Source organism: Mercenaria mercenaria, chromosome 11 (assembly GCF_021730395.1).
Source record: "Mercenaria mercenaria strain notata chromosome 11, MADL_Memer_1, whole genome shotgun sequence".
Classification (NCBI taxonomy): domain Eukaryota; kingdom Metazoa; phylum Mollusca; class Bivalvia; order Venerida; family Veneridae; genus Mercenaria; species Mercenaria mercenaria.
The window spans coordinates 81,928,087-81,955,973 of NC_069371.1; the positions used below are offsets into that span (position 1 = coordinate 81,928,087).

The window sequence follows — 27,887 nt, forward strand, 5'->3', positions numbered from 1 at the left end:
TTTTCAAAATTATGCCCATTTTTTGAGTTAACAGTTTTTTTGTTAAGGTTTTGTATGCAAGCTGGTATCTCAGTATCCAGTTGCGGGAATGGATTGAAACTTCCCACACTGGTCATGATATGGCATGCAATACATAGGTTCAATTAATTTAATTTGCATTTTTACAAAATTATGCTCGTTCTTTTTTAACTTAGCTGATTTTTGTTATTTTTTATATGTAAGGTAGTATCTCAGTACCCACTAATGGGACTGCTTCGATAGTCTAGTGGTAGAGCGTCCGCTTCGAGTGCGGGAGGTCGGGTTCGATCCCCGTCCGCGTCAACACGTTAAAAATGGTACCAGTAGCTCCCGTGCTTTGCGCTCAGCATTAAAAGTGAAATCGGCCTCTTCTTTCAAACCCTCGGGTTAGGGTTAGGCGATGGATTCCATCAGGAATGCGGTGTCGAGAATGATTAAAATAAGTTGTAGAACTTGCGTCTCAATCGACCTAAAATAAATTATGTATAAACTAATGGCAATAGATTGAAACTTCACAGTCTTTTCACTGTCATGAGCTGATAAGCACCGTGCAGGTTTCGTAACCCTGTTTTGCATATATGTACAAAATTACGCCCCTATTTTAACTTCTGTATTCAATTGACAAGGCTGTTGAATAGTCGAGCGTTGCGGTGGAAATTCGGCTGGAGGGCAAACTCCTAGGTTGCCAGTCAGCCAAGTTGTAAACACATGGCCTACGGAAGGTTCCACCAGGTTATGGAATATAAAGCATGTGGAATCGACAGTTTATTTTATAACAATGCGGTCTCAAAATTAATGGAAATTTGGCCACATCCACTAAAAGCCGAGACGGTCATAATGTCCGTTACGATTTTATCACGGACTGTCATTGGTTTGTGCATATCTTCCTTAATCAATTATCTATTTTGAATTTATCAGAAGTTAAGACATCTTGATCAGAGAGGTCTGACTTTAAGCGGCAGTTTAAGAGATTTAGTATCCGACCTTAAGAAATATTTTCTGTTATCTCTCAACTAAGATTTTTTTTTTCTGAAGTAAAACTGTGTATCTGACGATATTTGATAGTACTATCGCACCCAAAACCACTTGCCCTATATTGCCAACTGCGCGCTGTCAAACAAAAGGCTAAAATAGCACCTTCAATATGCGCGATAGCAAGGCTTGAAGAGGTTGATATCAAATCAGTTTAACATAATTTAGGGGAGACATCAGTGGCTGAATAATTGGTCATTAAACCATGGAGAATAAAATGTACGTAAGTCGCTCAAGTTCTGCAGTTGGCTCGACTGTTGTTCAGAATGCACCAGGAGATACACAGAAGCGTCAGCCAGCAGTTCATATGTGGGTATGGACCCCATCCTGCAATTGCAAACCCTGTTTACGATCCAGAAGGTAGGTGTACACCAGAAGGTTATTGTCTCTGACAAGGCCTAACTAATGGTTGTTTCGCTCTAGAATATTTTAAAAATGTAAGTTCAATAAAAATCTCTCTCTCTCTCTCCACTAGTCAGATTGTTCAGTGTTTGAACCAGTAAAGAATGAATTAGGTACCCTAAGTGATGCCTGTGAGGCGCCTTTGCTGGTACAGCGTTTTGAACGTTTTTATCATGAAATGGTCGCTATAAATACCTTTGAAATGGTCGGTATTAATACCTTTTTGAGTACATACATTTCGTATACTATATTAGATGTCAATTTATAATTTTAATGCGTGATATCTTAAACTTTTGAGATAATTTCGTAACAACATTGTGGTGTACATCCCAGAGCTTTGGGGGCAAACACAACTGAGACCGAAAATTGTTTTGTGAATAATTCCTGCCAGGGCTTAGAAAAAGCAATTGAATAGATAAATAATCTTCGACGGCGATGATATCAAATCATATTCAATAAGATTAGCTGAGTATCTTTGTTGTTTTGTGTGAACATCTAACATATTTGACATGTATCTTGATTCCACTCATGATGATAGTATTATGTACACATAATAAGTAAATATTTGTTTAAGTTATAACTTAAGGTGACTGTCGGGCAGTTGATAGTGGAGAAAGACACCGGCTGCACCTCTGGGCATTATTTTAGGTTAGGGAAAGCACCTTTGTAGACCGATGAACTTACGAAAGTCAGATGGATTACTTCCTCGCACGAAATAATTCAATGCTATTTCCCAACTGAGTTTAAAACCCATATTTGCAAGTGACAAGTGGTTTTAAGTATGAGACTTTAACCAGTCAGGTCTAATACCGCATAGAAGAACGTAAGTATGTACATTTAACTTGTAAAAATATCATAATATGTATTATATACTAATTTTGTTTCCTTTAAAGCCATTGAATATCAGCCACGGGCGATAGGCTTTGGATCGACAATTGCACGACCGAATTCAGCATTCGAAGCCGAAGGTTATGGACATCCAAATGAAGGATACGTGCAAAGCGAACCTATTACACCCGTTATCATGAGAGGCCAAGGACAGTCTAGAACTGACAAAGAAAGGCAATCAAAAAGCGCTGACGAACCACAAAAAGCAAAGAACCACGAAAAGAAAATTCCAGTTTTCACCATTTTAAAAAGAATTTTCTCTGCGTTGCTAATTATTGGAGACCTCTTCATAGATTGGACGTCCTTCGCTGATGTGATAATGGGAACGACTTCTGATGAAAATTCACTAAAGAACAATACAAAGTTTGTTTTTTCTTTTCCAACAATAGACGAAGCAGTAGCTGTAATAAACAACAATAGAACAGAGATAGGTGAAGGTGAGTTTTAAGTTTAACATCTTTGCATGTAGAATTCTTCTGCATCTAGTGGTTCAGATTATTTATTATTATCGTTCGGCAACACCAAAACAATTTGATTATCCTTTTTCGTAATAGGGGTTTACGAAACCTTAGAACGAATAAATGCACAAGTATTTCATTTATATAAAAGTGGTACCTGTTGCATACCCAAAATATATGTCTTCTATCTAATAAAAACACAATATGAAAAATACAGATTGTGCAAAACAAGTTCTTTACTGGATATAATTAAGCCAAACGGGATATTAAGTGTCCCGAAAGAGATTAAGAAATTATCTGCATTTCAAAATTAAAACCTCTAAAATTTCGAAAATCACTACCAATACTTTAGCTTTAAACAGCTGAGATCCAGATTTTTGGACAAATAAGTTGTTTTAAGTTTTCTGAATGTCATCTTCTAATATTTCGAAATAAGGAAAGGACTTGACATTTGTGACAATGCTAGACATCAAATTCGACAATAAGATAAAATAAAAATATATTTTATGTTTGCAGACTGCAATTCTGACCAAGTATATATTCTTACGTATTCCAACGGCGGTCTCGTACTCTTCGGCACATTGTTCACGATTGTCCAATTGCTAAATATTATTGGAGAAACCGTACGTGAAATTGGAGAAAGAAACAATAAAAAAGAGAGAAAAAGTAAGAAATCGGGAGAAAAGGAATTGAAGTCATTTGGGTTTCAAATACTTCATGGCTGGGTGGAAACGTTTCTATCGCTTTTCTTCGAAGATCTTCCGCAGAATTTGACACTGATGCTGTACTCTTGGACATGTAAAGGTAAAGCCTTAAATCCTATCAAAGTACTCGCTTCAATGTTTGGCTCGTCTTTGAAAAACGTGGTTCGAAAATCAACATGTAAGCAGAAAAGTGCGTGCACCTGCTGCCTTTTCAGGTATGATTTTGGTTGCATGAACTTCACGTGTTGCTCATTAATTTACTGTTCGTGCTTCAAAGCGGCTCAAAAGTTTTATCCCGACGGGAGCTTAATTGCCAACCCCAAATTGATGCCTATCGAAGATGTAAAAGAAAGCTGTATATGTTGTAAACAAGTTAACCTGGAGTGGGGATATGAAATGAATTTACCACCCGTGTGCCCTTGTGGTCGTTTTATCTGTATCAAACAGATGGGGTGCTGTATAGACGATTTCGAAGAGAGAGCGTGCTGTAAACTGGACTGTTATGGCTGTTGTGGGAAGAGAATTGACAAAGACCCGATATGGTTAGAGAAATATATCACTTTCCTGCAACTGGGTAACATTGTCATACCCATTTTGTATATGTTAAAAATGTTTTTAGATTTATTTGGCAGTGCTTTCTAAAGGGAATTCCATTCCTTATTTTGTACACAATTTTAATGTTTTTTTTTGACATATATACGGAAACAGTACCATTACATGTATTATCTTATTATCTACTCAAATATTTCTCATAAATTGATACGCGTGAATAGATAATTTTTAATATACATTGCTTCAACAACTGTTACATTAGTTCAATCATAATTTGTATTTAGTTTTTATTTATTGACAGCAGTGATTCTTTTTCCACTGCACTTATATTCTAATATACCGTCATATTTGGGGACTAAACACTTTTTCGTTCATAGTAAACATTCGAAAGGCTGTGGTACCGGGATTACGCTATCAACAATGTCAACAAAAGATCTTGGAAGAAACATGCTACTAAACTGTTTTATCGTTTTAAGGAGTCAGTAAGAATATAATAATACACCCTAAAAAGAGGTTTCTGTCACGTCAATAAGCTCACTTTCATTAGTGACTGCAGTCTGTCTTTTCAAAACGAACTTCTAAGATTGGTTTTACTATCATAATCTCAGTTTTAAGTGCCGTGTGCCGGCTCGATACAGTATTAAAGTTAACATTGTTTCGCGCTGAGAACAACCAGTGTACAAAACGTTCATAGAGAATCCATTATACCAATAATTTTATTAAAATAATTCTCACAGTATTAGTTAACAATTGTAAAACATAAAATGAAACGTCCTAGAACATCTTTTTCTAGGGAGCCTCAAGTAAACGGATTCAAACGGATTCAATCTGACAGAAATTTAGCTCTGGCGCTGAAATGTTATGGCCTAGTCCTGTGAGACTATTTGAAATTTGCTCTAAAAGAAATGTATAGAAAACAAATTGGTCCTAGCGCGAATTGAACGTACGCCCTCCTGAAAAATTAGAAGTTTTATGGTTTAGGAATGGAATACACTTCAAAAGGAGGTACACTGTTACGGGTCCCTGCTTTGGGATGTAAGTGGCGTTGCACATCTTATCACCACATTTTATCACCTACAAACTCAATCTCAGACTGAGTCTGCCATCATTTTGTTTGCATTGTTGCTGTATATTTCCTATTTACGTCAAAGTTTTGCCTCTGTGTTATTGTATTTGATCATGTCATTAAACTCTGCATATTGTACGCCTTGATTATAATTTCATAATTATAATAAACATTTTAACAGTAAAATAAGCTTTGTTTTGAATTATTAAAGCTGCAACATTGTTGTTGCAAACTGTTTGTCTCGGACATTGTCACCATTATCGTGAAGATAGGATGTGTAATCAATGATCTAAACAACACTATCATGCAGTTAATGTACATATCAGGACACCTGTTTAACACTTGCATATGTACATAGATAAATCATACCCAGCGTATCATACAAGTGGCTTGATTATGAACAATTAGTACAATATTCACATCAGCTTAGATAAGTACTACTCACTCGATATTTCTATTTATGAGTTTCGGGCAAACATTTGGATATCAGATGTTTCAAAGTTTTATTCATCCCAATACCATTTAGGTTACAGCCAATATGCATCAGCAAGTTGGCTGGCTTAAATAAATTGATTCGACTGTTGGCGGTGACCAGCCTGTGATGGTTTAACTTGCGGGGAGGGGGAGTTGGCGGATTTGATTGGAGTAAGCTGGTGTGGTTGAATGGGGTACGATGGTGGCGGCGAGTTGGCGGAGTCGAATGGGGTGAGCTGGCGGGGTTGAATAGAGTGAGCTGTCGGTGTTGAATGGCAAGAGCTAGCTGGATGCGGGGTTTGAAAGGGCTGCGTGACTTGATGGGGTAATTGATTAGAAATCAGCTATTAGGGGACATAATGAATATTTGAGCACAAAAGCGCCATTTACCTCGCATGTTTACTGCATGGAATGTTTATATGTATTAACTACAAAGACATTCGAACACAAATACACAACGCGTTAAACTTATCGTATCATAAGTGTACTTTAACACATGTTCATAAAGGTGAGCGGCAGTTGTTAAAATAAATACTTACTGATAAATTATACCACTTTATCATGTTTATTACTGAAGGTTTGATATATCAGTACATATCTCAATGTCTGCACCTTGAACCAAGTGCTCAATGGTAAGCTTTTGCGGTCACCGATTTTATAGAAACGTAGGTCTCGGTGATGCATATGTAATAAGATGTCATATTTGTCTTAGTTTCAAAACAATCTCGATGTTGACATTAATGTGTTCTCAAGCATAATCTTGCAATGTTAACTAATAGATAGATGTATTACTGATACTTGAATACATACCCGAGACAAAAGTTGTCCTTGTGGTCATAGCGTACTCTAACATTACCCATTGCTTATAAAGTATCATTTATTGATATAAATTGAACATAGACAAAAGACAAATTTTAAGACATAATTTTAATAATTTAAGGGATTTAATACTAATGCTGTATGATTCTCGTCACCCGTTTCTAACAGGTACTTTTTCCACGCTAATATGACAGAATTGTGTACGAGCACTCTAGTACAAGTATCAGTGGACTTCTTATAATTAAAATACAAATCAATGCATTAAGGATGGAAATAAAAACAAAAATACATTTGATATTATGCTAATGTATTTATTTCTACTGAATAAAGCTATAGTTTCTACAGTACGCTGTAACAGTATATAGAAAATAGATTAGTAAACTGGTTTCAGTCCTCATTTACTCTCGCCAAACACAGTAATATTAAACGTCAGCTACTAAGAACAATCTACAATCAAGAGGGATAAAAAATAAACTTTATACAATTAAGAGAAGAAAAGTGTTAATCTATTTCCAACAAAAGTTATCATGAAAAGTAACAATAGGAAGATATTATAAACAACTCGGTTTATTCATATGGCGATTCAAAATGCTAATTTATTTTCTACAAAATTTCTCTAGGAAAAAATAAACACTAATAAGACACCTTGAATAACACGACCTAACCTAGTGGCGTTGTAAACTGTTACCAAATTTCTAATATATGCAATTAATTTATGTTTTCATATGTTATGTGATTTAAATCATGAGGAATAAATCGTTTTGGAAAACAAATTTAACTTTATAAAGAAAAGACTGTGTACTTTTAACAATTATGACATGCCTTTACGTGAATGTTTCTGAACCAAAGATTAATTCAATACGCTGAATATAGCAGTATGGTTATTTTTACCATTCAGAAAATTGTATGTTGAAATTCTTCCAGTAACGATTACATTTTAAAAACTGTGGAAACATTTAGTAAAGAATGAAAAATAAATAAAAGCCTGAATCCCATTGTATAAATGGCGTTGTGACGAAACTCAGTTAAGCGAGTTTAATACATTCGGCTGCAAATTGGTTTGATACCATTGGGTACGTTTACAGCATAATTGATATAACATAACATGTTTTGTATTAATATTCAGTATACACATTAAATGACAGATTTCTTATGGTATTTCTTTTAAAATGCGTACCTTTCAAGGTACTTAAGTGCGGATGGTTACAGAAACCATTTAACTTTGACATGCAATCTTGATTCCATTCATTAGTACATACTCTTTCCATCTTTGTGTCTGTTTTCATAAGCATTAAAACAACAATGTTCAATGATATTTTTGTTCAGGACGTATTTCATTGAAGTTACAATTATTACTTCAAATATGTATCGATACTCCTGAATGCAAGAAGCCCACATATATAAATAAATAGAATATCTAATAATGATAATGTAATATCATAAAATAGTAATTACAAATTGAGTACATTTAAACAAAATATACAATAATTCAGATAAAATCAGGGTTTTGAAATGCGACAAATGAGTAACAGTTATCTGCATTATAATCTATGATTTTGATTTTATACAACATGAGTATTGAAATACATAAGATGTTATAATTGAAACATTAACTGCTACAGTCAAAATGATAGAAAATATAATTATATGGGGTAAGAACGCATAGGTTACAAACTCGTGTTCTTGCCTTCTAATGAAATTAAAGTTTGCATCAACGTGGCTTAAAGCACAGTTACTCATGTGAGGTAGCCAAGGAAGGTACGTGAATTTACATGAAATAATTAAAAGAAAGTCGGTAATGTAGTTCTTATGATACTAAGCTGCTTCGATATCTGCCTTCTGGCTTGTTTTGTTTTCCTTTTAACGTGATTTCTCTTCTTACTCTGTCGTCTGCAAGGGCATGCGTGTACAGATTATTAGGCTTTATATACGTTATAATGTTATACGAACATTGCTATATTTTATATACTAGGCCTTTTTTCACATTACGTGTTCAAGTTTCACTGTCATGAAACATTATGGAGTTAAGTGCAGATATCACCGGTTTAAACTTCAAATTGTCTTTTTGCCATTGACCATTCTAAGGCGGTGCTCCACTCCATTGTTTGCCTTTATTTGTTTTGTCTTCACTATCTACATGTTTTATTTGTAAATGTATTTGCGTGTATATTTTCATATTTCATATTTGCATACACATCAATACATAATTACACTGCTATGCATTATCAAAACAAAGGCGCTGCGTATTTGAAGCCATCGTCTTGTCTTTGTTTTATGAGTAATGTTCCCTGTATAACCAATACATCAGATCTTTGTTTTATGAGTTATTTTCCCGGTATTACCAAACTCAAACTCAAACTCACACAGTTTATTACTATATGGCCACCGGCCCTGGTACAGATAATATATACTCAACATACAATCAGACTATACAATAAATAGTACAGCACAGTAAACAGTACCCATACATCCGATCTTTGTTTTACGAGTTATTTTCCCAGTATTACCCAAACATCAGATCTTTGTTTTATGACCTATTTCCCCAGTATTACTCATACATCAGACCTTTGTTTTATGAGTTATTTTCCAGTATTACCCAAACATCAGATCCTTGTTTTATGAGTTATTTTCCCGGTATTACCCATACATCAGATCTTTGAAAGTAGGCAAGAAACAGAAAAAACTCACACTTCCGAACATTTCAGTGATTATATAAATAAAATAATGTTAAACATTTGTATACATGGCAAAAGTAGAAAATTTTCTAAGATTCTTAACAAAATGATAATACAATTTAATCTAGGCTATTATTACAAGAAATCAAATACGGAATATTAATATCCAACATTGTTTTCCGTATGTTTGGTAAATATTCAATTCTAAAAATGCAAAATAGTTGTTACAATTGTTACACAACAATACAATAAAAATGTATTAAACAAAAACTTTGTGATTTCACAGAGAACAAACTCCGTAAATATAATTAAAAGAAAAAAAGCATACTTGCGGTTAGTAGAATGATAGAACGATTACTTCTGTCAAGCTTAACACTAAGCTGTACTGTAATCATTTTTGTCTTTTTCACTGATCCTTTATTTCGTTAATTTGCGAGATTATCAAATACACTTTATCCAATTATTTAATAGAAGCATTCAATAATCGAATACATAAAAAGGTATATACATCTATTGCAAATGCACATGATAATAAAACAATGACAAAAAAAAGATGAAAGTTAACATGCAACAGCACACAATCTTTGTGACTTATACTTACATGTAATATGATTTCACGGTCTTTTATTTTTGCTCTTTATGTTTTATGAAATACGTAGATTGCTAATGATGTAGTCATAGGAAATTTCCAAGATTATTAATCTTGTACTTGATGATTTTTTATGAGAATTAAGGATTGGCAAATGAATGTTTATATAAAAAAAACTTTTGTAAAATCTATATCCTGCAATAAATAAAAAGATAAAAAGACAGATTCTTAGAAAAAACATTATTAAATACATTTGACCATTCCAAGCAAACCACCAAACTCAAAGTTCTAAACATATAACATTATACTGTAATAACAAAAAAACAGAAGTAATGTACACAGAGCAATGCATATGAGAAATACATTTAGGACAATAAAGATAACTCTTTACAACGATAACAAAATACTAAAATCATTCCATGATTTCAATCAGATACGTTTTCAAATAGTTGTTGAAAAATCATATTGATATCAAACATAGGTAACATTATGTCGTACATGAGAAAATAATTATGTTTGTGGAAGGTAACGTTTTTATATGACGATATTACTTATTTTTGTGTGAAATTACTTTATTATTTAAAAAATAGTTTGAATAGTTTTAAATCAATTGCACAAACCGTGCCTTATATCTACTGGAAAGCTTAGTAATACATGAAAAATGAAAAAGGTCCAAATACCCAAACCACTTTTTAACAGACATTAACCACCGATTCCGCCGCTGTTTGTGATCGAGCAGCGGATTAAGAATTGCAATTGGTTTCTTATAATTTAAAAAAAAGTTCAGTCATTGTTAGGTAGTAGTATAACAATTATAATACACAAGAAATGAAGATTACAGCATTTTACATATCATAATTTAAGGGTATGTTCCCTACTTTGTCTACGATAGATAGAAGATTACAGCATTTTACATATGATAATTTAAGGGTATGTTCCCTACTTTGTCTACGATAGATAGAAGATTACAGCATTTTACATATCATAATTTAAGGGTATGTTCCCTACTTTGTCTACGATAGATAGAAGATTCCAGCATTTTACATATGATAATTTAAGGGTTTGTTCCCTACTTTGTCTACGATAGATAGAAGATTACAGCATTTTACATATCATAATTTAAGGGTATGTTCCCTACTTTGTCTACGATAGATAGAAGATTACAGCATTTTACATATGATAATTTAAGGGTATGTTCCCTACTTTGTCTACGATAGAAAGAAGATTACAGCATTTTACATATCATAATTTAAGAGTATTTTCCCTACTTTGTCTACGATAGATACACTTTATGTGGTGTATATCCTCCTAAGATTTGCCAGAGCGTCCGCTTTTGTAATGTCATCCCACGCATCAGGTATATATGATATATCATACCGGTACTCAACTGCCAACTGGTATTTATAAGTTGCAACAAACCACATCCAGAACTTCGAGCAATCAGACATATTAGCGTTTGGTTCTATATCCCAGTCTGGGATAAAATCTTTATAGTCTTTGTAATTGTGCCATTTCAATTCGCAGGGTTTCATATTTTGAGGTGGATTGCAGCGGAAACCAAAAAGATCACAATGGTGCATTTGCTCAGACTGCACATTGAAATTACAAGAAGTTATGGAAGCTTTATGTGTATAGTCCTCCCGTGCTCCGCTACAACATGATATTCTATGTTGCAAACTGTAATGATTAGTTCCACTATGACTAAAACCTTTGGCACACGGCTCCCCACAAAAGGCACATTGATCAGGACAGCCCCATGCTTGTTTAAACAAGGATTTCAAGGGGCTATCAGGTCCGGTGAATTTTACGATTATTTTGGCTTGGTTATTTGACTTCTGTTTCACATTTTCAACGGAAACGTTGAGATTTTCAATCAGAATACTGCTAAAATTTCTTATGTCTTCTATCTGACAAAGAAATTTTGTAACATTCTGGAATTCTGATTTACTAATAGCACATTTCGAAAAATGTTTTGTGAATATTTCTATCCATTTTTCTGTTGAAGGGTTCTCAGTTCTGAACAAATCACAACTTTTGTCTACACTTCGTTTAATGTCATCGTAAAATTCATTTATAATACCCGTGGCCAGTTGTGAAAAATTCACCATGTTTGAACCAAACAGGTATGTTTCCGCTTTTCTCTTCATCCACTGTTTTACAAACTTTCTGGGGTTCTTTATGTACTTGACAAATGATTCAAAATCGTCAGCATTTGCCATATCTTCCAAAACTTCTATTATTAAATGGAACTTCAACTGGGGCAAATTTTGCTTAAGAGCGGTCTTGATAGTCACATGAAGGCGTTCTTTTATTTTATCCCACAAAACATTTTCCAAAATGGCAATGATCTGCTTAGCGGCAGCTTCTTCAGCTTTACGGTCCTTCACGTAAGCAATAAATTGTTCTCTTACTTGACATTTGTATTTATCAAGCTTTGCAAGTATGCCATTGTTTTTTGCATATTCGGCATTGTATGCTTTAAATCGGGCATAAGCAAAATAACTCACATGAAGGCACAGTTTTACAACACCTGTTATTTTGAAAGTAAAGCCAACATTTTGGGTTTGCGTTTGTAGCATTTCTTTGTGGGCTTTTAGCAGAACACGCCTGACTTCTCTGTATGAAACTTCGTCCCTGTCTGTCAAGCAGTTATCAACTGTCGTGTCTATTTCTTCAAATATATTGTCAGCTACCTTTTCTACACGTAAAAGTTTGGCATCATTTTCTTCCAGGTAAATTTCAGTTGAAAAGCTGATGTCATCCAAATCAATTCCAGATGAGCTGAACGACCGAGTTAGTGATTTCATATCCCGAAACACAGACGTGCAAGAAAAATGATCCTCACACTTACCTCCTGGTTTGTGACATACTGTCTGCTTTTGCAACTCTGATTTTAATATAAGTTTCTCTGTATTGAATATGTCAAATAGACATTTTTCGAAATTATCACTTAGCGACTCAGGGGCATCTTGCAAAGCTCCAAAGTTAATTATTTCACGGCTTATAATTTCCCACGTTTGTTCAAATTTATTTTCAATTTCTTCCATGTGAAGGCATTCACCTTTAATAGTTTTTGCAACCTGCAACGATTTTTCATACAGTTCGGCTTCGTGCTGTAAGCTTTTTTCTTTAATTGTTAATTCCACACATGCTCTGTCTCTTAAACGAACTGTTTCTCTCTTGATTCTATCATCTAATTCATTACTAAGCGACTTTATTCGATTTATTGCAAAGTCCTCCCACTGTAAAATAGTTTCTTTATAATCATTTTTCTCACAATATTCTTTCATTTCGATTATTGCATCCGACACATTTTCCGTCAGAACATCACGCATTTGTTTTATTAGCTTATCTGCTGCATTCTGTACTTGGTTTTGATGAATACATTCAGAAAATAGTTTTTGAGAAGTTATAACATGTTCGTTTTCGATGACATTTTCAAACTTGATAAGAATATCTTTTAAGGCTTCTTCCATTTGGATGTAAGCTTTAATTTCAAGACTATTTCTGAAACAAAATACAAAGTCCTCAGTCAGCACGCCTTTCCACAGGTCTTGCATATGAAGAGCAATGTCATTTAGAGATTTGTATGACTTATCTGTGCAGGCCAATGCTTTCTCAAGTAGTTTATACCTATGATCAAAAATACGTTCGATGTAATCTGAGTTGACTCTAGCCATAGGTGGATTTCCCTGCCAGTAATTCGGCAGATACCATACATTTGCATTTATATCAAAGTCAATAACTTGACGGAATGTTGTTATTTCCTTTGTACCCTCTATTTCTCCAGCGTCTTTTGCAGCAAGATCAAGGGTTTCCATTAAAACATGTAACCCAGTCCTCATGTTATCCGGGGCAGAAATATCCATCACGTTTTGATGTACTAAGTAGAACATTTTGCCGATATCTAGTTGTTTGTTTACAAGTTTCAACTTGAGAAATGCATGCACAACAACCTGTACAATGTCTCGAATTTCAGTGGTGTTTTCACCCATTACGTTAACTAGAGTAATATCTCCTAGGCCCGCTATTACAGTTGACAATTCGTTATCGTGACTATGCCCTCTCGAACTAAACTCAGTAGCTCTTAGTCCTTCGGAATCAATGACTATCACATAATAAAACGGAAGGTTATTGCTTGATGAAATTTGTAAAACCTGCATATGTATTCCTCTGGTACATCGGCCAGATTTTACAGGAAACTGAGAACCAAACAATGAGTTCAAGAGCGTTGACTTTCCAGAACTCTGAACACCAAGGACAGATAGAGTAAGAACCTTTTTCATATTAATGTTTTGTGACATTTTCTCTAAAACTGACCGGACCCAGTTGCTTGGTAAATAAAAATTATCCCCGTCAACTATTTCAAACGTATGTCCTTGATTTAAAAAGGAAACCATTGCTTGTATTAGAGTTTCAACAGATGGCAGTTCAAATGTTCCAGGACTTTTATGTAAAACAATAAATGCTTCGTATATGTGCCCCATTTCTCTAAACAAATGTTCTATTCCAAGGGTTGCGTCTTCAATAAGTTCTTGAGACATGACAATCTCATTTGACAGTAATTCTAACTCTTTATCGTTAGGGGATGTCTTATTTTTTAAGCCTGCAGCATTTTGACGTTGCAATTGATTTTGAGAAATCAAACGGGGCAGTTGTTTCCTCTTTTCATTTTCTAAGAATATTGAAAGCCATCTTAAGAAATATTGTTTCAGTCTTGGTGAATCATTGTCATCAACTACTGACTGTATAAATAATTTCACAGGTTCTGATATATGTTCGAGCTGTTCCTCTCTTAACTGTTTGATCTTTTCCTCAACATTACATGTTTCTTTTATATCTTTTAATCTATACAACATTTTGATATAGGATCCAAGTCTCTTTGAATGAATATAATGTACTGGCGTTATAGAACGTTTCCACTGGCCTTCTTTTCCGATCTCTGTCATAGACTGAAATATTTCCAGCGCTTTTTCCTTACCCTTTATATATTCGGGTCCCTTCTCGTCATTTGGTAGATGTGACAATTCACTGAGACGATTATCTAATGATTTTGCAATGTACTCCCTAAAATGACTCGGTAAAATATTTTGTAATTGTGCAACCATCTCTTTAGGATTCATTTGTGTGACACCCTTATGTGTACTGACTACTTTGATCAAAAGACTTGAGGGTAAATTGTCGCGAAACTTTTCAAGCTTTGTAATGTCCGATTTTTCCAGCGAATTTGCTATAATTACTATAACAGACGAGAAACGAGAAACTATTTTAGTTAAAGTTTCACCATGAGTTTGGAAAGATGATTTGTCTACCACAAGAACAAATGTATCAGAGAGTTTAGAAATGCACTCAGTAATATCATCTGTAAAGTCCGATTCTACTCTACCTCTCATATTAAAAAATGTCACCGCTTCTTCAAACCTACCTCTACCACTACCTACTAACGGCATCGAGAACATTTCTACTTGCCCATTGCTAATACATCTTTGTGACATACCTAGTGAGCAATTCATATTGAAAAAACGTATCTTGAATGTCGTCAGATAATAAATCATTCATTAACTTTGATTTCGAATAGAGCGGCTTTCCAAATTTTGCAAAAGTAACTGTCTTAACAGGAAGTTCAAGTATTTCAATTTCAATGGTCCTATGTTCGAGAGATTGGGATAAAATTTTACTTTCTACAACTAAAGAACGAAATGGCCATACTACTATTTCCCATTTGCTCGACAGCCTATCATATTGTACGAACGGGAGAGCTATTTTACAAAGATACAATTTCTTGAACAAAAGCTGTTTTAGCATCGGATCACAACACTGTATGGTAATGAGAAATATATCAAAGGGGCTTAAAACGTTACTATCGGGAGATGTGTCTTCAACTTGAAGTAGATCAAAAACGTTAACATCATTCTCTACGTGTTCTGCCTGTTCGCTGTTTTCCGTGACTACACTAGCTATTGAAAGATCTCTTGCCTTGCTGTGTACGCCTATTATTCGTCTTAGTAAAACCCATGGTAACCCCTCATACGTATATTGCTGTCGGCTGTTCTCTTCAAGATCTATCGAAATGATGTCTTGTATTGATATTCCCCCGGGGTATTTGTCCGTCAGTGCAGTTCTTTCTAGAATCTGATTTAATGTGTGTACTGCATCGCCTTTGGAATAGATAAATATATATATAAGTTACGTCGTTTGAACATACCCCATATGATAAATGATTGTGTTCACTGTATTCCTGATTCCACGAACAATATAGAGTGTAAGACGGTAACGAATAACAATGAACACGTAATATTACTGAAACAAAGCAATTTAAAAACATTAAAACATTTCATACGTCTAGAAAAAGTAACACTTTTAAAAGCTGGTATATGAAAGAATGATAAACGTGAATGTGAAAGAAAAAGCGTGTTATATCTTTTACAACATTTTGCAGTGTCCCAATGTGTTGCTTTTCTTCAAACCGTCAGAAAGCGTCAGTGAAGACAATGTGAATAAATTTACCAACTATTTATGTTATTATCTATCATATATATATACCGTCCTCATTCTAAATCAAAATATTTAATATATACTGAGTATGCTCTTTAGAATGTGTCTGGTTCAGGCTTAAATAAGTGTTTTTTTACAATGTCAAGATACAAATGTTGATACACTATAATCGACCTTCACGACCGAGTGGTTAATTTCGCTGAATTTGTCTTCGCTTTGGATGGTTCGATACCTCACATAGGGTGTCGAATTCTTCCATGTGAGGAAGTAATCCAGCTGGTTTACGGAAGAAGGTTTCTTGTTTTACCTAGACGTCCGCTCGTACCTGAACATGCCAACGGCGCACTTGGCTTCTTCCTTCACCATGTGAAGCTGGAAAGTCATCATATGACTATAACTGTCCGTGTGACGTTAAACCCAACACCATGAAAATCATTTGTTCTGTAAATGCTTATTAGAATTCATGAAAGTACAATAAACTGTTGTCGTCTAGTGAAAAGTCAGTAACTATTTTACCTTTGATTTCTTCATCACGTTCTGGCTGTTCCATGCCGGTCGCCTGATCATGAGAGTCTTTCAGTTCAACTAAACATAAAACGAATCTACATCTTAACATACCAGTCGAAATAAAAGAAGCATAATGACATATTCAGGTTTATCAGTCATCCAATAGAAATTGGCTTTTATCTGGTATAAGTGATTTCCTTATTTCAAGCTTTGGGCTGCATTTTTTAATTTTTCAAACACGAAAATCTTCATATAAGTTATAAAATAATAAGACACTTTGACAAATAAATATTGCATACAATCCTTAAAATTTACTGGCAAACTGTCACGCATCTTTGAGTGATCATTTAAGAGCACTTACCATTAATGTCTTCCATGTGCACATCAAACTTCTTAGCTTTCATTGTACCTGTGTCTTTCCTTTGAACTATTCCAGCTGTCAAACATACATGAAAATCATATTACAGACGTAACATATTGATAATTTTAAACAGATAAGATCGTAAGACACGTGTAAGTAAACATTTACTTCAAGTGGAACAATGCAATAATAAATTATATCAAACAAGTTTTTAGATGTAAGTAAAATGAGTATATCGACCTACATACAACCACTAAAACACTGGCATTTTTCTAATTTTATATAACAATGGTACGACTTTTGAACCCTGGTCTAGGTAAGAAATATGTTGTTAATCAAAACTACCTCCTTTCCATGTAAAATTTTCCAGATATTTGTAATGTTATAATGATGTTTCCTTGTAAAATATATACAACGAAAAGTAACTATGACTTAAAATGCTTAAGAAATCATGAGCTAATATACCTTATGCATATGCTTTGTTTGTTTTGGGTTTAACGCCGTTTTTCAACAGTATTTCATTTTTCTAACAGCGGGCAGTTAACCTAACCAGTGTTCCTGGATTCTGTACCAGTACAAACCTGTTCTCCGCAAATAACTATCAACTTCCCCATATAAATCAGAGGTGGAGGACGAATGATTTCAGACATTATGTCTTTTATCAAATCGTCACGGAGAACATACGCCTCGCCCAGGGCTCAAACTCACGATCCCGAGATCCGTAGATCTGCGCTCTCCCTATTGAACTAAGCGGGAGGGCTCAATGCATATGCAGAATGCAGGCTCAATGCATATGCAGAATGCAATTTCTAGAGAAGTAAATTATATGTATTGTAGTTACGAAAGTACTCTTCAATAATGGAGGAAAGAAAGACATATTAATTGTGAAAAACAGCACAGAACCTGTGATTTCCATTGAGAGTGTTGATGAATCATTAAATCTATCATATTGCGGTGAATCGTCTGTAATATATGGTACAACAGTTAAAGGCTTTTGGCGTAATGCATGCGTTCCCTTGTCTACAACCCTTTGCGCAACTGAAAAATACATAGGATAAATAAATGAAACTGTTCTTCTCTTTTTCTCATGTTTTTGTTGCTGAATGAAAAAGGGATGTCTATAACTGCAACTCTTTATGTGCATCCCGAAGCTAACCTTAAATTCTACACCAGGAAGAAAACAAGAATTTGAATATTCATCTCACTTGCCTAAGTGTTTTCATGGCCACTGCTTAGTCTTATTTTAAGTTATGAAATTGTTCAAGGTTGCCATACTTGTACATTAATTAAAAAAAATCTCCTTTCAACAAACATCCATTTTACTAATGTGTGTACCTTCAGTAGATTCAAATGTGATCAAAGCATTTCCATTCTCTGTTATTTTGATTTCAACCACACTATCTCCACCTGAGCTATCTTCATCTTCAAAGTAATATTCTAGAAGCTCTTTTGCTGACTCGTCCACCTGGAATCCAGAAACTTCTACGGTGGACGAAGTACACAAGACAGACTGAAAACTCGCGTCCGCTGTCACAACATCTATCTCTACCACCTTTCCGGATAACACAATTGGTCTCTTCTGTAGGACTGACTGAACAGCTGAATGAAAATATAAGACTTTTAGCGATCAATTAGACACTTTGTTCTTGTAGTTATGTATTTCCAAAATGTCGATATTGAAATTAATACTCTTCCGTGTTATTGTGTTGCAACTATTTGTGAATACGTAAAGGTATTTGTTCTCAGTTATTTGTTCTAGTTTACAAGTTTATTCAATTGAGAGAGACATTCTGTTTGTGTCTATAAACAAGTTATGTGAGAAAATCAAAGGTCGCAAACATATGAAACAAATCCACCGAGGAACAGCTGTCCATTTTAATCAGTCAATAAATTATAAAGGAAAGGTAAATGTAAGTTTATATTTTATACAAATATTCTGGCAAACCTAGCTCAAATTATAAAAATTATACACGCAAGCCATCTTTAAATAATCACACTTTATTGAGCATGTATGTGAGGCGGAAGTATTTAGGGTGTATAATTTAACAGAAGTATTCTAATTTACAGTTCACTCTTTAACCTGAATATGTTTGAAGATCCCTTTCAAGTATCCGGGATAGAGATGTTTGAAATTGGTCCCTTACATGATTAAAATATCTACATCAACAGACCGATGTTTTGACGTAAACTTTATGTATAAAAGGACTGCATATGTTTGCTGACTGAAAAGAAAATGAATAAATATATTACGCACTTGCAGATTGTTCAAACTGAATGAAAGCAGACCGTTCTTCTTCATTGAAGCGTATGTTGCTGATTTTTCCTCCGCCATGCTTCCTGGCATTTTTAAATACCAATAGCAGATGCTCCTTGTCTACACCGTCAGGTATACCAGCAACAAGTATTGTTCTTTGTTCTTGATCGGCATCTACAGGTAGAATTTCTTAATATTCATTTTATCTTATAAATAAACAACGAAGACAAGCATACAGGTCCTATCCATTTAGTTGTACAAATATACATGTATGCACTGTACTGCATCGTTTTATAATATTAAAATTAATAGATCACTTTTGTCTGTACATACGTATGTATATTGAGCGACGCTGTCAACACCATTTACAGCTATATTTGTACAGGAAAGATGGAATGAAATTTGACACGAGTCAATAATTGCATCATAAAAATATGTACATAAATACAATAAAGACGCTTCCGGTGCTCATGATCAAATAATTACTTTTGACAAGATTTTTGATAAATATAAAACAAAAGTAAATATCATCACATCAGCTATACCATATAGATATATTCCAATCGTCCATCTATACAAAAAGAAACGTAAATACTTGATCATTCTGTTAAACTGAAAGATTATCATGAATGACTTCTATTATACAGTGTATTGTGAAGAAATAACGTTACTAAACAGTGTATTGCGAAGAAATTACGTTATCATACAGTGTATTGTGAAGGAATAACGTTTGTTTTACAGTGTATTGTGAAGGAATAACGTTATTATACAGTGTAATGTGAAGGAATAACGTTATAATAAAGTGAACTGTGAAGGAATAATGTTTGTTTTACAGTGTATTGTGAAGGAATAACGTTATTATACAGTGTATTGTGAAGGAATAACGTTATTATAAAGTGGATTGTGAAGGAATAACGTTTGTTTTACAGTGTATTGTGAAGGAATAACGTTATTATACAGTGTATTGTGAAGGAATAACGTTATTATACAGTGTATTTTGAAGGCATAAAGGTCTAATACAACTTGTATTGCTAATAAATAAAGTTATTATACAGCGTATCGTGAAGGAATAAAGTTATTATACAATGTATTGTGAAGGAACATATGTATTATACAATGTATTGTGAAGGAATAAGTTACTTTACAGTGTTTTGTGAAGGAAAAACGTTATTATACAGTGTATTGTGAAGAAATAACGTTATTAAACAGTGTATTGTGAAGGAATAACGTCATTACACAGTTCTGTGAAGAAATAGCGTTATTATACAGAGCACTGTGAAGGAATAACGTTATTATACAGTGCACTGTGAAGGCATAACGTTAATATACAGGAATAAAGTAATTATACAGTGTATCGTGAATGAATAACGTTATTATACAGTGTGTTGTGAAGGCATAACGTTATTATACAGTGTACTGTGAAGAAATAACGTTATTATGCAGTGAACTGTAAAGAGATAACGTTATCCTAATAATGTATTTTGAAGGAATAACGTTATTAGACAGTGTGTTGTGAAGGTACAACGTTATTATGCAGTGCACCGTGAAGAAATATCGTTATCATTCAGTGCAGTGTGAAGGAATAAAATTATTTTACAGACTGTGAAGAATTAACATTTATTTGTGCAAGTTGAGATCGCCCTTTCAATTCACACATCGATAAAACTATATAAATATATTAATCAATAGCTTTAAATAATACCGTTTTCCCTAGGCCCTGGATTAGACTCGATGCCAGATATCAGCAGAAGTAGTCCAATGAACAATACACTTCCGATAACCTTTATCCCTCCGCTCAGATTTATGACACAGACAATGGTGACAACATCATTTCCATAGGCAAACTTGAAAGTGCCTATTCTGCCACGGTAAGTGTCAATATCTACACCCATGGTGCTGAAAGGCATAATTCTAACGTTAGTTTTACTTATTATTTAATGTATTAATATTTTGAACATAACCTTATAACTAATTTACATTACTTCTGTATAAATTTGCCGCGACAAACCTACACAGATACATATATGACAATTTCTTATGCAGCGTAACGTAAAGGAGGAACATTTAGAGGTCAACGTGTTCATTTTTTCTATGATCGTTTATATTCGTCACGTCGTCATGTGACATACGTGCATGTGTTCATAAGTGAAAGATGTTTTGATCTTACATGTAAAACAAACACATTTTCTTTTTAGTCCATGTTTTGATTATATTTACCCATTTTAGAGTTTCAAGGCTTACCAGTGAAAAATATATTTGATATTTTCACTCTGAAAATACCAGATATATTTCACTGTATTATTTCAAGAATTCACCAAAAAACATGTTATAAATGCCGTATATTTCTCGCTCTGGTAATTTCAATGTGGGTACATGGTTTTAAATATGCGCGGATGTCTTCATATCATTTCAAACACTTCAGCATGTTGGCACGCAGCCAAGTTTCGATTTTGAAACGTAATCTCATAAAGTATTTATTCTTGTTTACAATATATTGTATTACACCAAGTTACAATCAGAATTTTTGCGTTTAAAATATTGAATTATAGAATCTTAAATGAGTGTCTTTCCATTATGAATCTTTCGAATGAGCTAAATAAAATTATAACATACAAAGCTCTGTCGAGCATTTTATCATTTTTCGTTCACGATTTGTGAAAAGTTCTTTTATCATATTTTAGTTGTTGTTCTGTTGTACATCGAAGTTGCTTCTTTTTTTACCTATTAAGTCTCAGTCACACCACATTGTATACCGTATAGCGTTAACGGACGTCCAACGTTAAACGAAATTTTCAATCCGTTCGTGTCCGTTCGCATGCGTTTCTTTTCTGTTTCTCATGCGGCGCCTGCGCTCCTTGTCCGGCGATGTTCGTTCCATCCGGTGGAAGGTTTTGAACATGTTCAAAATTTAGAAAGTACACCACCAGACAAAGTTGTCCGTTAGACGTACGGTAGCAATGCGCTGATATGCATTTTGTTCGTTACTCGTGCGTTCCCTATTCTGTACTTGTCCGGTTCGCATCCGTTCTTGTCCGATGAACCTGACTTCACGGCCGGACTACTACTGGACATGCAACGGATGTAACGTATGTTCAACGGACGATAACTAAGAAGAACGTTTTGTCAGTTTCTCATGCGTTGCGCTTACGTTTTATGCGGTACAAGTCCGTTACTATAGTACGGTGATATCCGTTAATTGAACGTTGTTCGTCCTATATATGTGCGTTTATCTTGCGGTCATTGTGCGCTTTATGCGCCTCGTACACCGATCGCGAGAGCAACGAGCAGCAGTGAGGGATGCTTTTCGTCACGGGAGAACTTTCTGCCGCAATTTCTCTATACGTTTGGCGTCCGTTAACGCTATACGGTGTAGTGTGACTGACACATTACAGACAAAGTAGATTTAAGGTACCCGGTCTACAAATGAGCAAGTTCTATAACAGCAGTGCTATTAGAATATATCAAATATTGATGCCTGTTAAGTTCATATAATTTTAGTATCGTTTTAAAGTGTATTGTCTTCTGAAAAGAGAAAATATAAATTACATGACAAAAATATGTTATAGATTTTTTTACTATGTAGTTTTCAATGATACTTCAATAGAAATCCGGTCATCACAGTGTAAGATTTATCGTTTCGAAGTAAAAAAACAAACTTGACTGTAGTGGTTTGTGCATATTATTATGGTCATCTTATTTACTAATTCTTTTTTAGTAGACACAACTCTTTCAAAATACAAAAAACACGGGGTTACCAGGCATCGAAATGTTATCTATTTGTGTATCGGATGCCTTTACCAAAGTCTTCTATACTTGCAACTTATTACGGAAACAAACATGAAAAGAAACAAGTATCAATCAATTATAGCTACGACTTAACTTTTTCTGACAATAATGATCATAACTGAAAAGGCGCGTTTATGTGACATTTAATTGAATCTCAGGATATTCTGAACAATAATCAGGAACTGTGTTTTTATGGGAAGGCGAGTTGGAATTTAAAATGGGCTGGTCCGCTGTGTAATATTCAATCCTTAAACAGTTTTTGTATGGAAGACTTGTATAACGCGTAACAATTACTTAAAAGCAATGACATTACAGTATATAACAAGCAAATTCGATGAATTGGTATCCCCCGCCGAAAGGGTTTGTGGTGAGGAATGGCAAAAAGATATATCCGGCAAAAAGTTAAGGATGTTAATAAGAAGCAAATAATTTCATTAGTCAAAATCAATTTAACAGAAAACAAATGTTTAATTAAAGAGTACATTGTACACAATAAATGTATGATACTTTGATCCGGACTAAAGAATTTATTTTGAATGGGATATGCTTACTGTAATAAGCTTAGCTTTTAAAATTAAATGCAGTTAATTGAAATGTGAGCTTGAAGTTTAACTGGAATGAAATATTGTCTTTGAGTGGTTTGGCACCAGGTGTTGCTGTTTTACATGTACATTTGAACTTAAAAGATCAGATGTCCTTAAGAGAACACAGATAAGATATCTTGAACATGGCTGAGGGCAAGGTTTGTGCAGTCACAACGTAACATGTTGAAGGTTTGAACATTTAAAAAAAAAAAAAAAAGGAATGGAAATATATATATCTATATATAGATATATGTATATATTTATTTTTTTAGGCGGTGGGGGTGCAGGGGAACGGGAGAGGAAACAAAATTTCACATGCTGATTATAAATATTGATTGAAAATTAAAAATGAAAAAAAAAAAAAAAAAAGGTAAAAGGGTGAAGTTGGAGTGGGGGGGGGGGGGGGGGCAGAGGATGCATGATCAGTGGTGGGCATGACTGGGTGGAGAAGTGAGGTGGGGGAATAGTACAACTTGGAAGGTTTGAAAAAAATTCTAAAATAAATGAAAAAAAAATAAAAAAATTTGGGAGTGGGGGGGGGGGGAGGGGGGTTGGGAGGGGGAAGGGGTGTGACCAAGGCAAGTGGGTGACCAGGTGTGGGTGCGCAACTTCACATGTTTATAATAAATGTTCACAGAAAAGAATGAAAGAAATTTAATGAAATTCTGCCAAATGGTAAGTTTGTTACGTACAAATATGTGGATTTTTAGACAATTAAAGGGCAATAACTCTGAAGTTACAAAAAGAAATCCGTACAAAATTGTCTGTGCACAACCACATTATAGTGCTCTAAATTCTGTTAAAGTTTCATAGTTCTAGGTCAAATATATCAAAAGTTATGATGCAGAAATTGGCATATCTATAGATCTATAGTACCCTATATAGTTAACACTAGAAACTTCTAAGGGCCATAACCCTGGTGTTACTTGGGCAGTCTGTCTGAAACTTGATGGGTGAACATGTATATGAAGTTTGTTTGAAAAAAATCTAAAAAATAAGGAATGAATTTTTTTTTTTTTTTGGGGGGGGGGGGGGGGGGAAGTGTGTGATCAAGGTAAGGGGGCGACCAGGTGTGGGTACACAACTTCACATGTTTACAATAAATGTTCATGGAAAAGAATGAAAGAAATTTAATGAAATTCTACAAAATGGTAAGTTTGTTATGTACAAATATGTGGATTTTTATACAATTAAAGGGCAATAACTCTTAATTTCAAATAAATCCAAATGAAATTGTGTGTACACAACCACATTATGGTGATCTAAATTCTGTTTAAGTTTCATAGTTCTAGGTCAAATATATCAAAAGTTATGATGCAGAAATTGCCATATTTATAGTACCCTATATAGTTAACACTAGAAACTTCTAAGGGCCATAACTCTGGTGTTACTTGGGCAATCTGACTGAAACTTGACGGGCCGCAAGAACTCATTGTGGTGAACATGTATATGAAGTTTTAAATAAATATTCCCAACCACTTCCTAGATATGGCTCCGGACGGACGGACGGACGGAAAGACGGAAGGACGGACGGACGGGCGGAAAGACGGACGGAAGGACGGACGGACAACGCCAAAACTATATCCCTCCGACTTTCGTCGGGGGATAATAATAGCCACGCCACGAGAAAACCAACATAGTGGCTTTGCGACAAGCATGGATCCTGACCAGACTGCGCGAATGCGCAGGCTTGTCTGGACCTATGCTGGTCGCAAAACCACTATGTTGGTTTTCTCATGGCGCGGCCCATATGTACAGCTTCTCATCATATTAAATCTTTCCAAACCTTGTATTTATACAAAGTAACGGTAAGGATCTAGCTTGGGTCATCTGTTGTCTAACACAGTAACAAAATCAATTCTATACTGAAATTAATTTAACGTAATCAATCATCTAGAGATAATATTAATCCAACACATTCCTGCCAAGATGCGAAATGTAGATTCATTTTGAAGGCCAATGATATATAAATGTCATCCGACTGCAAAAGACTAAATAACTTACATTGATCTTTTCTCGTTAATAGGTTTAAAACATTATGTTTAGTTTTTTAAAAAAATAGGACAACACTAACACTATTCTTGCGCCTAAATGTTTGATAATGTTATGTGAAAATTTTAATCCAAAATTGGATAACAAACATTTTATTTCTATTCACTTTATTGTATATTTTTATGAAACCAAAATTATCAGAAATTGTAGCAGTTTGAAATATAAGTACATGTAAGTATCTTTATTCTTATTGTGTGTACACCAACACACGAATCGTTATTGTTGATACGCAAAATCATTATTCTGCATTATCCCAAACTTTTACATGGATTAAATACGTATGTCGGATGACGGCGTGATGTATGTAAACAAACCCAGCCAATCGAACGTTTCACCCCTTTTGGGATCAAAAGCTTTCTTAGGAATTAGAATATATGTGTTTTATATAAATTCGTTGAATCAATAACAATTTAAAATGTGTAGACATAACAAAAAATACGAGATTCATTCCTTTCATGAACAATTAACGTTTTTCAATGTGTGCACGAAATGTAAAGTTAGGACACAAAATAAAAAGTAGTTTATCGATTAGATATATAACACAGTCTGCTTTTTAATCCTTTATTTTCTTCGATTCCTTATTCTTACTTAAAGGCTTTTTATTACATATTTTATATTTTGCCATACAGTTTACAATACAAAGAGAAAAGTGGCCAATTATCTGTTTTTGTAATCCAATAAACGCTTATACAATCTCTTCTTAAACCTAACCCTACACATAAATATTTTAAATCAATAAAAAAATATTGGGTATTTATATATTTATAACCATAAGTAAGTGTATTAGATAGCATATTTATAACCAGGAAAAAAAGGAAGTTATTATAGCAACAGATCAAGCGCAGGCACATATATACACATGCATTTAAAATATTACACATTTGCTAGTTTTATATCAATTGTTTTACCATTCGTGTACAATATTGTACATATTTGTACTACAAAGTATATCGACCATGGTTACCTAATAATTATTTATAAGCCACTGGAGATTCTTCTTAGATAGGTAAAAAAGAGATAAATATCAAACAGGGAATGCCACCTTCCAGAAACGTAGCTTCCCTAAAACGAAACTCACAGCTCGCAGATGTGCACACTACTGACACACACATACAAAGCAAACAAACAAATAAAGGAACACAGCGGGGCGCCGTCTTGGAACGGTCAGTATCAAAAACACCACTGGTTTATGGTGCGCACCCATCTTCACTTTACAATGTAAATAAAAGTAATCCCCGCCAGGTGAATCACTAATACACGCAATAGAAACAAATGCTCAATGCCTTTGCAGAAGACAGAGTATCAAGAGAAACACCCGACAAAACAGGCCAGAGGACAGAAATCAAAACGGTTCGATCAGCGCTGGTGGGATTTAAAAACTGTTTATTACGGCCATTTAAAAACTGATTATTACGGCCACCCCCCCCCCCTTTCTTCCGTCAGACACAATCATTGAAGAAAAGCGCAGTGCCCAACTGTAAACAGGTTGAACACTATAATTATGGGTAGCTAAAGAATATACAAATAATTTGATCGAAACCATATTATCGTTACAATGAAAAAGTATATTGTGGTTACGCATAAAAGAATCACACAGTAAGCGGATACCGCTTTTTTGTGTTTATTTTACACATCGACATTTTGCAGATTAAATTGTCACAGTACATTTGTAATGAGTAAAACAAATAGTCCCATAAATAAAATAAAAGAAAAACTTACTCATTCCTTTAACTGTTCCAACTGCGTGCAAATTTCCCTGGCTACAAAAATCGATCGAGGTGATTGTTATACATGCGTTTATTCAGTTTAAACGAAAGAGGAAGTATAAAATACAATCATGTCATTATTGCGATGTACGTTTAGTCTTCATTCATAAAACGTATTTGAAGGAAAATAGTTTAAACATATTTATTCCCAAAAAGAAATGCATATATTGATACAAATGTCATACTGTGATGAAAGCAAAACAGGAAAGGATAAGAATGAAAGACAAGTCTTATAGAATTCTTCTCCTCAGCAGGCAAAAATATAACTGTATGAGCATATCGAACTAAAATCTGCAAAGGGGCTAGGAATATAGTCTTAAAATGTGTAAGAAAAAAAAATGAATCATTACTGATGAAAAGAAAAAAAAGGGGGCTATGTATGGTGAAGAGAAATATTCACATTAA

The 27,887-nt window shown here is 34.3% G+C and overlaps 3 protein-coding genes across 4 annotated transcripts; 1 reads left to right on the top strand and 2 right to left on the bottom strand.

Annotated features, from left to right (window-relative positions):
- The first annotated feature begins 1,316 nt into the window (after nucleotides 1–1,316).
- On the top strand, nucleotides 1,317–2,836 carry LOC123532091 (uncharacterized). The gene is made up of 2 exons (XM_053517928.1): nucleotides 1,317–1,410; nucleotides 2,346–2,836. Exons 1-2 carry the CDS (start codon nucleotides 1,317–1,319, stop codon nucleotides 2,786–2,788), a joined length of 537 nt encoding a protein of 178 aa, XP_053373903.1. The 3' UTR covers nucleotides 2,789–2,836.
- Nucleotides 2,837–10,966: 8,130 nt separating this feature from the next.
- Nucleotides 10,967–15,127, bottom strand: LOC128546842 (interferon-induced very large GTPase 1-like). Its single transcript, XM_053518240.1, has one exon. The coding sequence runs from the start codon at nucleotides 15,125–15,127 to the stop codon at nucleotides 10,967–10,969; it is 4,161 nt and encodes a 1,386-aa protein (XP_053374215.1).
- Nucleotides 15,128–15,151: 24 nt separating this feature from the next.
- On the bottom strand, nucleotides 15,152–27,556 carry LOC123531378 (uncharacterized). 2 transcript variants are annotated; one of them, XM_053517921.1, is made up of 8 exons: nucleotides 27,436–27,556; nucleotides 20,997–21,190; nucleotides 19,295–19,468; nucleotides 18,448–18,639; nucleotides 17,944–18,078; nucleotides 17,041–17,115; nucleotides 16,689–16,757; nucleotides 15,152–15,835 (listed from the first exon to the last, which is right to left on the bottom strand). In XM_053517921.1, exons 2-8 carry the CDS (start codon nucleotides 21,184–21,186, stop codon nucleotides 15,153–15,155), a joined length of 1,518 nt encoding a protein of 505 aa, XP_053373896.1. In that variant the 5' UTR covers nucleotides 21,187–21,190; nucleotides 27,436–27,556; the 3' UTR covers nucleotide 15,152. The 2 variants fall into 2 exon arrangements, with proteins under 2 accessions (XP_053373896.1, XP_053373895.1); XM_053517920.1 differs by having other exon boundaries at nucleotides 18,376–18,639.
- Between the last annotated feature and the right edge of the window lie 331 nt (nucleotides 27,557–27,887).